Here is a 12,076-nt window from a genome sequence, read left to right on the forward strand (position 1 = left end):
ACATACAAGTCGAACTGCCACAGAGAGACAGGAAACACAGGGATAAATACACCGGGGAAAATAAGCGACACCTGGAGGGGGTGGAGACAATCACAGGAATTTTATAAACAATTTATAGAGAAATCCAGGTAATTACAAAGGGCTCACATACTCTTTCTTGCCACTGTATGCTGAACACTTGTTGGCTGCTTTTCCTTCACTCTGCGGTCCAACTTAACCCAAACCATCTTATTTGGGTTGAGGCCGGGTGATTGTGGAGGCCAGGTCATCTAATGCAGCACTCCATCAAAATCAAATCTATTTAATAAAGCTGATATCTCAAAGAGCTGTACAGAAACCCAGCCTAAAGCCCCAAACAGCAAGCATTGCAGGTGTAGAAGCATCACTCTCCTTCTTGGTCAAATAGCCCTTACACAGCCTGGAGGTGTGCTGTGTCATTGTCCTGTTGAAAAACAAATGATAGTCCCACTAAGAAATCACAGACAGTGTCACCAGCAAAGCACCCCCGCACCTCCTACTCCATGCTTCATGATGGGAACTACATATGCAGAGATAATCCGTTCACCTACTCTTCGTCTCACAAAGACACGGCGGTTGGAACCAGAAATCTTACATTTGGAATCATCAGACCAAAGGACAAATTTCCACCGGTCTAATGTCCATTGCTTGTGTTTCTTAGCCCAACCAAATCTCTTCTTCTTATTCGTGTCCTTTAGTAGAGGTTTCTTCGCAGCAATTTGACAATGAAGACCTGATTCACGCAGTCTTCACACAGTTGATGTTGAGATGTGTCTGTTACTTGAACTCTGTGAAGCATTTATTTGGGCTGCAATTTGAGGTGCAGTTAATTGCCGATTTCTGAGGCTGGTAACTCTAATGAACGTATCCTCTCTAGCAGAGGTAACTCTGGGTCTTCCTCTCCTGTGTCCTCATGAGAGACAGTTTCATCAAAGCAATTGATGGTTTTTGTGACTGCACTTGAAGAAGCTTTCAAAGTTCATGAAATGTTGACATTTTCTGGATTGTCTGACCTTCATGTCTTAAAGTAATGATGGACTGTCATCTCTCTTTGCTTATTTGAGCTGTTATTGCCATAATATGGGCTCGGTCTTTTACCAAATAGGGCTATCTTCTGTATACCAACCCTACCTTGTCACAACACAACTGATTGGCTGAAACATATTAAGAAGTTAAGAAGTCACAGCTGTTCATTGAAATGCATTCCAGGTGACTACCTCTTGAGAGAGTGTGCCAAGAGTGCGCAAAGCTGTCATCAAGGCAAAGGTTGGTTACTTGGAAGAATCTCAAATATAAAATATATTTGGATTTGTTTAACCCTTTTTTGGTTACTACATGATGCCATATGTGTTATTTCATAGTTTTGATGTCTTCACTATTATTCTACAATGTAGAAAATAGTCCAAATAAAGAAAAACCCTGGAATGAGTATGTGTGTCCAAACTTTTGACTGGTCCTGTATATCTAAAAATATGTTTTCTTGAAATAAGAGTTGTACAATTAAAGGTTAAATACACTGCATTTCTGGCTTTCAAGTCAGTCTAGAAATGGAACTAGAACCATGCATAATGCACATTCACAAATAACTTCTTGTGTCAGGCTTTCGGCTATAGAAATTGAACAAAGGTCTCATCAAAAATCTCTCAAGCCCATGTGCTAGTGATTAGCCAGCTAATCTTTATATTTCAAGTTTAACCAACTTGGATCTATTTGCTAGCTAACAGTTGAACAGTTGAACTGTTATGAACACTCCCTTCTGTCTGTCTCCAACTGTTTGAAAAGCATGTCAGCATGTCCACTTTGTTCAGATGTTGCACGCAAGTGGCCTACCTTGTTTCTCAGAATAATAACGAGTTGCCAAATCCTTATATAATTGTGTTTTATGTTTATTGCACATTTTTAAAACACAGACTAGACTGCTAATATAACAGTCTTCGGCTAAAATGCTGCTAGCGGTACATGGTACAACAATGCCAGGTGCAACGAACTGAGCATGAATATTCCAGATCCAACGATCATTAATGTTCATGTTGTAGTAGTGTCTACTCTCAATCTGAGTAGTTGAGACATAAAAATGGTATATTTAGAACGGTTAACTTCAACTCTTTTACAGTAAAATAATGTCTCAATTTCCTTATGACAGATTCTGTTGGACCAAACCTCAAATGCAAATAGCAAGTTGAAACCACTTGTAAGAGAAGAAGAAGTGATCTCTCAACTTTGTTGGCATGAGAGGCAGGTGGAGGGGCTTGGTATGTGTAAACCATAGAGGAAGAAGCAAAGCCTAAAATCTGTCCAAAATAAGCCCAATGCATTTCTATGGGCTTATTTTGGATATAAACTGGTCACCTGCCTTCCCGCGTTTGGGACAACGACTCCCATTGTTAGGGCTGAGACGTGAAACTCTTCATTATATACGGATCTCTGGTGTAAATGGGGAGGTGCACACAGCACAGAAGGAACGAAAGAGACAAGACCAAAAATATAACATGAAAACAAGTGGACATAAACGGTCATAAAAAAAATATAACAAAACCTTGATTCTTGCGATACAGGCATTTGGAATATCGCGCAAAAACATACATATGAATTAATCTAATTAATTTGAAATGTTGCACAGCCCTAGGTCACTACAACCTATACTGAGAGCTTTAGTGGTGGATCTACTGTATTGGTGGCTATGCTTGACATACAGTTGAAGTCAGAAGTTTACATACACTCATTTTTCAACCACTCCACAAATTTCTTGTTTAACAAACTATAGTTTTGGCAAATCGGTTAGGACATCTACTTTGTGCATGAAACAAGTAATTTTTCCAACAATTGTTTACAGATAGATTATTTCACTTATAATTCACTGTATGTGACTCCAGTGGGTCAGAAGTTTACATACACTAAGTTGACTGTGCCTTTAAACAGCTTGGAAAATTCCAGAAAATTATGTCATGGCTTTAGAAGCTTCTGATAGGCTAATTTAAATAATTTGAGTCAATCGGAGGTGTACCTGTGGATGTATTTCAAGGCCTACCTTCAAACTAAATGCCTCTTTGCTTGACATCATGGGAAAATCAAAAGAAATCAGCCAAGACCTCAGAAAAAAAATTGTAGACCTCCACAAGTCTGGTTCATCCTTGGGAGCAATTTCCAAATGCCTGAAGGTACCACGTTCATCTGTACAAACAATAGTATGCAAGTACAAACACCATGGGACCACGCAGCCGCCATACCGCTCAGGAAGGAGACACTAGAGATGAACATACTTTGGTGCGAAAAGTGCAAATCAATCCCAGAACAACAGCAAAGGACCTTGTGAAAATGCTGGAGGAAACAGGTACAAAAGTATCTATATCCACAGTAAAACACATCCTATATTGACATAACCTGAAAGGCCGCTCAGCAAGGAAGAAGTCACTTCTCCAAAACCGCCATAAAAAAGCCAGACTATGGTTTGCAACTGCACATGGGGACAAAGATTGTACTTTTTGGAGAAATGTCCTCTGGGCTGATGAAACAAAAATAGAACTGTTTGGCCATAAAGACCAACGTTATGTTTGGAGGAAAAAGGGGGAGGCTTGCAAGCCGCCAAAGAACATCATCCCAACCGTGATACACAGGGGTGGCAGCATCATGTTGTGGGGGTGCTTTGCTATAGGAGCCACTGGTGCACTTCACAAAATAGATGGCATCATGAGGAAAGAAAATTATGTGGATATATTGAAGCAACATCTCAAGACATCAGTCAGGAAGTTAAAGCTTGGTCGCAAATGGGTCTTCCAAATGGACAATGACACCAAGCATACTTCCAAAGTTGTGGCAAAATGGCTTAAGGATAACAAAGTCAAGGTATTGGAGTGGCCATCACAAAGTCCTGACCTCAATCCCATAGAAAAAATGTGGGCAGAACTGAAAATGCCTATGGGAGCAAGGAGCCCTACAAACCTGACTCAATTACACCAGCTCGGTCAGGAGTAATGGGCCAAAATTCACCCAACTTATTGTGGGAAGCTTGTGGAAGGCTACCCACAACATTTGACCCAAATTAAACAATTTAAAGACAATACTACCAAATACTTGAGTATATGTAAACTTCTGACCCACTAGAAATGTGATGAAGGAAATAAAAGCTGAAATAAATCATTCTCTCTACTATTATTCTGACATTTCACATTCTTAAAATAAAGTGGTGATCCTATCTGACCTAAGACAGGGGTTTTCTACTAGGATTAAATGTCAGGAATTATGAAAAACTGAGTTTAAATGTATTTGGCTAAGTTGTATTTCAACTTCCGACTTCAACTGTACATGCACTGGACCCCAAACTACTGCACTTTGGCACATTTTGGCCTGGAAGATAAATTCAGATGTAGAGGCCTTCAGGATCTGAAACATTACTGTGTAAGTACAGAAAAGGTCAAGATTTGTATTTTAATTTGATGGAGCCAGGTAGACATTCCGAACAGTGTCATTTCTCAAAGCAGTGTAATGGCTTTGTTCAGCTGACCTACAGTAGTAGATGTATAACCCCAGACCTGGTAATTACGTGCTGAGCAAACAGCCATCCATCAACTTTGCACTCTCTCTGAGCGATGCTCCTCCTTCAGAAAGCAACACTACCACAGCAGTGATTGGTGTAATCCCACGGGGAGAAATACCAATGACAAGCCAGGGAGAAAGACTGGAGCTGTCTCCTCTGATGGGGAGTCGTGTCAGTCACCTCAGACTGAACTGAAAACCCAGCAGAATTCGGCGTTAGAGTTGGTTCAGTGCCCGGCACCCAACGGCATAGGATTGGCTTTAGTATTAGTGCAGCAGGGAAGTTAAAAAGACTGAAATCAATAAACCTATGGACACCAACTCTAATATAGGCAACAAAAGATGTGTGTGCCTAAAGAGTTCTAAATGACATTATTTGTTGGGAGTGATAACACCAGCACTGCACCAGCACAGTCCTCCTGTCTGGCTCAGTTGGTAGAGCATGGCTCTTGCAACGCCAGGGTTGTGGGTTTGATTCCCAAAGGGGTCCAGTGCGGAAAAATAAAAACAATTATGCATTCACTAATGTAAGTTACTCTGGATAAGAGTGTCTAGGAAAATGTTATAGCTCCAGCATTCATATAATACTGCAACCCTGTCAGGCAAATATTCCATATTTTGCCATTACAATTTGTTTCGTTAAGAGGTTGCAGACCCACACTGACAGCTGACTGACTGCCATTAAAGCTGCAATATGTAACATTTTGGGTGACCTTACCAAATTCATATAGAAATGTGAGTTATAGGTCTGTCATTCTCATTGAAAGCAAGTCTAAGTAACTGTAGATCTGTCCTATGTGCGCTATTTCTATGCTTCCCGTTCTTATGTTTAGTTTTTGTATCTTTTACTTTCAGTTTTGTACACCAGCTTCAAACAGCTGGAAATACAGTATTTTAGGTTACTGAACATATATTTCACACCAGTTTAGATGGTACAATGATTCTCTACACGATACATTTCTTGTTTTGTCATATAAACTGTTATTAGGCAAACTATTCCAATTTTAACAGACAGAAAATGGTCAAGCGATTTCTGCATATTTCACCTTTAAGGAAGGGAGCGAGTGAGAGAAGAGTGTGAGAGAAAAGGAGATGGAGAGAGAGAAAGCTGCAATGGAATGGAAGCCCACCGCAAGTCCAAACACAAGCAGCACCTGTCAGCTGGGTTGGGAGTCTCCCACGTCTCCCCCTGGCCAAGGCCTCCTCTCCCTGGGGCCTCCCTCCTTCTCCCTTCCACCATCATCTATCTATCTGCACCTGGCTGTGACTAACACAGAGGCATTCTCAGTCTCTGACTGTCTGCAATTCATTACCACCCCAGGCACCTACTCCATCATTGAGAGAAGAGGCAAAGGAGGGAGGAAGGCTAGGCAGCTAGCTACCTGGGCTGGCCATGATGCACCAGACCATGCAGCCTCCTCTCCCTCCATGCTAGGGAAAGAGAAGGCAGTGGCAGTCACAGAGTCATATCAAATCTAATTCAATTGAAATAGCTTAATTACAGAAATCAAATACATTTTTATTTGTCACATACACATGGTTAGCAGATGTTAATGCGAGTGTAGCGAAATGCTTGTGCTTCTAGTTCCGTACAGTATCATGTACTCGATACCATCTACTGCATCTTGCCTATGCCGTTCTGTACCATCACTCATTCATATATTTTTATGCACATATTCTTCATCCCTTTACACTTGTGTGTATAAGGTAGTTGTTGTGAAATTGTTAGGTTAGATTACTCGTTGGTTACTACTGCATTGTCAGAACTAAAAGCACAAGCATTTCGCTACACTCGCATTAACATCCGCTAACCATGTGTATGTGACAAATAAAGTGAGATTTGATATGATTTGATAACATTCATTATGTACTCTGTGAAAAGTTGATTCGCATTCATCTGGATAATGAATCGTTATTCTGATTTGGGATTTTGACATTGTAGATAATTGGTCGACAACAGCAACAAAAATGTATCAAATGGACTAATTTACTGATATGGAATGGTTCAACTACCATAATGTGCCTAACAACACAGTAACACTAATTCATACACACACTACAGATCTATCTACATGGTCAAGAGAAGTGTCAGGTTCAAAGTGTTCATTTCTTCCACTGAACCTGTCATAGTGGGGTCATTAAAACAGCTCCATCAAGCCACCCAGACCACAGCAGATAAGCTACTTAAGCCTTCCTACAGCAGTTTCCCCAGGCAGACATCTCTGTAGGAAAGACAGTGATTATCTGAGAATACCCTACACACAGAGAGACGCTGAGATAAACAGAATTACACAACGCACCTCGCTGCCTGCATCTATTCTAGCTAGATAAAATACGAGGTCATGAATGAAAGTTAAAGCTGGAGCTCTGTTCTTTGCAATCACACAAGGCACTTACGGATCGTGGTAAAGCCCATGCTTTGTAACAAGCTTTAGAGCCAGTGCATCAACCACTCATTGAGGGTAGGAGGGAGGGATGGTGTGTTTGTGTGTGTGTGTGTGTGTGTATGCCAAGTGTGGGGGGGGGGGTCTCAGTAAACAACCACTCAGTGCTGATGTGTCTCCTAAAGACATGCAGTCAACAACTGTAAAGTCAGTGGAAACCTCAATCAAGAGAAATAAAGAGGGGAACAGATGCATAGGAGTGGAGGGTCATGACACAAAGAGTTGGTTCCCCCACAACTCCCTCAAGACCTCTACTTAAAACTCATTAGCGGGAGCTGAGTGGCAAAGGCCTTGTGCTCGCAGGCATATCTAATGGCATAATGAGCAAGAAAAGCCTCGCAATGACAAGGAAGTTAATGAGGTTTTCTGCTGATGAAGGGAATTCTTACAAAGGTAACTGGGATTTCCCTATCGCAGCAGCTTTAAAATGAGTTAGCCACACAGCTACATATCTTAGTTGACTGTATTTTCCAGTATTTGAAAGAATACTGTTGTGTTAGTCTTTCCAACGCTGCATTGGACTAGTGGTGTTTCTCTGGATGAAATATATATTACAGCCGAGAGTGCTGACATTAAATCCATTTTATGTTTCACCTGGGCAGCCCAGAAAACACACAGAAACACTAGCTTTTACAGTAATTGGAGTAAACGTTCCATCCACTACATTTTAGAATAGAAAGTGGTTGCCAGAGAGCCTGCTGCTCGAACACATGCAGGCCTCTATCTCGCTGACATCTATTTTCAAATTACAACACACTATACTAATTAGAGTAATGAACTATTACCAAATCCCCTTGTTCAGATTTCCTAATGATGATAGTATCTGAGCTGTGCTATAATAACTGCTCTGCTTTGGTTACGCATCAACCACAGTAGTATCTGAGCCAGCACAGTATAGTTCGGGTCGGCATGGTAATGTGAACAGGGTACTATTTCATTAGTCATTAGTGTAAAAGGAGGTCCTCAACTACCTAGACCAGGGGGTATCTCCGGGCAAGGTGGTATGGGCTTGGTAGTGGGCGGCGTGTGGTTTCCCTCGGGTCGTACGGTGGGCAGCAGCTGGTCTGCGGTGGCCAAGTAGCTGGCGTAGGTGGCGTTGGGCCGGCTGAGGTTGTAGTAGTAGTGGTGTCCGCTGCGGCTGGCGTTGCGGCCGTTGTTGAAGCGGCTGAAGATCTGGTCGAAGCGCTGGCTGTAGACGTCGAAGTAGAGGATCATCATGATGACAAAGTGCACCAGGCAGAGCAGCAGGACAGCCTTGCAGATGCGCTCCAGTGTCCGGCCCAGCATCAGCCGAGTCATGGTCGAGACTGTCGCCCCTGCCGCACAGCCTTGGGCATCCACTCGGTCGGTCCCTCCCCTGGGCCTGGACTGCTGCACACTGGCTCCCACTATCACCTATGGAAGGACCAGGGAAAAACATGATGTTCAAATTAAATATATATTTTGTTGCCATTCAAGTGAAAAGAGCAGTAGCCTTATCGAATTGTGTCTGTCCATCCTTTCTACAGTATATTATATGTCATGTTCATGTTGAAAAGAAAAGACAAATCAAGGAATAAACCAACAACACCCAATTTGGTAGTAAAATCCAATGTAGCCAATAGTCCATTCCAGCCAACAATGTGATTTGAAAAACACATAAATATATCTGCCAGTAGCAATGAACATGGTTTACAGGATGACCGAAAGGAGATCAGTTGGATAACAAAGCACCATCATGTAGGAGCTATCTTCTCCATGTGTAATCAGTGAAAACATGACCATGTTTATTAAAGACTGATGTAATGAGTCTCAAAACAACATCTGGAGTGAATCTGATGTGTGGTTCATGAGGAGAAGATGATCGCAGATGATTTTGAGCATTAGTGTTAGATATGCAAAGAATGAGTTCAGTGTTGTCCATCTTAAGGACGGCTATTACATTTGAATCATTTGGCAGATGCTCTTATCGAGACATACAGGAGCAATTAGGGTTAAGTACCTTGCTCTAGGGCACATGAACAGATTTTTCACCAAGTGCATGATAGTGATGACAAGTTTCAAGTTGATAGACCACTGTGAAGTGGATTTGCAGTGGTTTAAATGGACAAATAAAATGTGATTTTGTACAATCCAAATATGGTGTCATTTGGTCCTATAGTTTATGAGAATATGTTTTGCGTATGCTAATATGCATCTACTGGTTTAGTGTGGCAAACTTTGAAGACATCATCGTTATTTTCTCAAACTCTTTAGGGACTATTATGATGAGTCCAAAGACCATATTTGGAGTGAATCTGACTTTTAGTCCAAAAAGGCAGATAGTTATTATTATTTAGTTATTGTTATTTTAAGCATGAGCTTTACATAGTCAAAAAGGTTCATTGTTAATATTTTTAAGATGTCAAGGCCAAACTTAACACGGTTCTTCATGGGAATGTCTTTGATGACCATAAGTTTCAAGTTGATAGGCCATAGTGGAGCTGTCGTAGGGAAAGTATCCAACTGTCATACTTGAGTAAAAGTAAAGATACCTTAACAGAAAATAAATCAAGTAAAAGTGAAAGAACACCCAGTAAAAAACTACCAAGTAAAAGTTTTAATGTATTTGGTTTTAAATACGTAAGTATCAAAAGTTGTCACGCCCTGACCAGAGAGCCCTTGGGGTTCTCTATGGTGCAATAGGTCAGCGCGTGACTAGGGGGTGTTCTAGTCTAGAATTTCTATGTTGGTGCGAGTATGGTTCCCAATTGGAGGCAGCTGATGATCGTTGCCTCTAATTTGTGGGATATTGTTTGTTTTGGTTTAGTGCTACGTGCGCAATGAACTTCACGTTAGTTTATTCTTTGTTGTTTTTTGAAGGTTCACTTTAATAAATATGTGGAACTCTACTCACGCTGCGCCTTGGTCCGCTCATTATGTATACGACCAACGTAATAAAAGTAAATGTACAAGTATAAATCATTTCAAATTCCTTATATTAGGCAAAGCAGACGGCCACATTTACTAGGTTTTATTTATTTACGGATAGCCAGGGGCACGCTCCAACTCTCAGACATCATTTACAAATGAAGCATGTATTTAGTGAGTCCGCCAGTTTAGAGGCAGTAGGGATGACCAGGGATGTTCTCTTGATGAGTGTGAATTAGACCATTTTCACTCAAAACGTAACGGGTACTTTTGGGTGTCAGGGAAAATTATTAAATTAAAAAGTACATAATTTTCTTTAGGAATGTAGTGAAGTAAAAGTGAAGTATAATCGGATTTCCTGATTTATCAAAAACTCAGGCTTATCTTAACCATTCCCTTAGCTTTTTTCAAACTATGTGAAGAGACGTACCATGGGCCTACACACTTGAATTTGGAGTTATTTTCCAAAATGTCCAAGACGGAGGAAAATATATCCCGGTGGACCTTATGGGTTTGATCAGCATGAGGAAAGACATCTACATACAAATGTTAATCTCTCTGGGTCAACAAGGTGGTGGATATGAGGATTTAAGTGAGACTACGTGTAACAGAGCCACCTATAGGTCAATCGGTGCCAGTCCTTTTGACCAAATTACTCATGGCTTCTAGTTTCTGTGTGCCAAATTACCAATCTATTCTTGAGTTATTTGATCATGTCAAGAAGATTAAAAAAATATAATATAAGAATAACAATTGATTTCACAGCTTCGCTGTCAATTTGTTTTTTCTATCAAGCAGAGAGAGAGAATTGTCTGAGCCAAGCAGAGAGGTGGGTGGTTTGTATGTAAACAGACTGAGCCTTTAGCCTGAGGGCTAACACCCTATGTGCTGCTCGATCCCCTGGCGGGATCACAGGTGGAAACATCAAGGGGAAAGCACCTGATATCACAGATTACTGCTTGGCTCAACCGTGACAGATAAATAGATGTCCAAGCTGCAATGTAAAATCAAATCAACTTTGATTAGTCACATGTGCCGAATACAACAGTGAAATGCTTACTTACGAGCCCCTATCCAACAATGCAGTTTTAAAAAATATGGATAAGAATAATAAATAAAAGTAACAAGTCATTAAAAAGCAGCAGTAAAATAACAATAGTGAGACTATATACAGGGGGGTACCGGTACAGAGTCAATGTGCAGGGGCACCGGTTAGTTGAGGTAATATGCACACATAGGTAGAGTTAGCAGCGGTGTAAAAGAGGGGGGCAATGCAACTAGTCTGGGTAGCCATTTGATTAGATGTTCAGGAGTCAATATTAATAACTATAACGAGGCTACACACAGGGGGTACCTGGTACCTGTATCAATGTGCGGGGGTACAGGTTATTCGAGGTAATTTGTACATGTAGGTAGGGTTAAATGGACTATGCATATATAATAAACAGCGAATAGCAACAGTGTAAAAACAAAGGGGGGAGGGGTGTCAATGTAAATAGTTGAGGTGGCAATTTGATTAATTGTTCAGCAGTCTTATGGCTTGGGAGTAGAAGCTTTTAAGGAGCCTTTTGGACCTAGACTTGGCGCTCCGGTACCGCTTGCCGTGCTGTAGAACTTTTTGAGGAACTGAGGACCCATACCAAATCTTTTCATTATCCTGCGGGAGAAAAGGCGTTGTCATGCCCTGTTCACGACTGTCTTGGTGTGTTTGGACACCAAGGAACTTGAAACACTCGACCCGCTCCACTACAGCCCCATCGATGTGAATGGAGGCGTGTTCGGCCCTCCTTTTTCTGTAGTCCACGATCAGCTCATTTGTCTTGCTCACGTTGAGGGAGAGGTTGTTGTCCTGGCACCACACTGCCAGGTCTCTGACCTCTTCCCTATTGGCTATCTCATCATTATCAGTGATCAGGCCTACCACTATTGTGTCGTCAGCAAACTTAATGATGGTGTTGGAGTCGTGCTTGGCCATGCGGTCGTGGGTGAACAGGGAGTACAGGAAGGGACTAAGCACGACGGGCCCCACTGTTGAGGATCAGCTTGGCAGATGTGTTGTTGCCTATCCTTACCACCTTGGTGTGGCCCGTCAAAGTGTAGGATCCAGTTGCAGAGGGGGTGTTTAGTCCCAGGGTCCTTAGCTTAGTGATGAACATTATGAGCACTATGGTGTTGAACACTGAGCTGTAGTC

General features: G+C 41.6%; 1 protein-coding gene across 2 annotated transcripts in view; it reads right to left on the reverse strand.

Moving 5' to 3' along the window:
- LOC118402106 (beta-1,4-galactosyltransferase 2-like) overlaps positions 1–12,076 on the reverse strand; it is a 150,909-nt gene that overhangs the window by 114,134 nt on the left and 24,699 nt on the right. For both annotated transcript variants that reach the window (XM_035800017.2, XM_035800018.2), the window contains one exon: positions 7,967–8,390. In XM_035800017.2, the coding sequence (XP_035655910.1) occupies positions 7,967–8,294 (328 nt within the window). In that variant the 5' untranslated portion in view covers positions 8,295–8,390. The remainder of the gene's footprint in view (positions 1–7,966; positions 8,391–12,076) is intronic.

This window comes from Oncorhynchus keta, chromosome 23 (genome assembly GCF_023373465.1).
Source record: "Oncorhynchus keta strain PuntledgeMale-10-30-2019 chromosome 23, Oket_V2, whole genome shotgun sequence".
In the NCBI taxonomy this organism is placed as follows: Eukaryota; Metazoa; Chordata; class Actinopteri; order Salmoniformes; family Salmonidae; genus Oncorhynchus; species Oncorhynchus keta.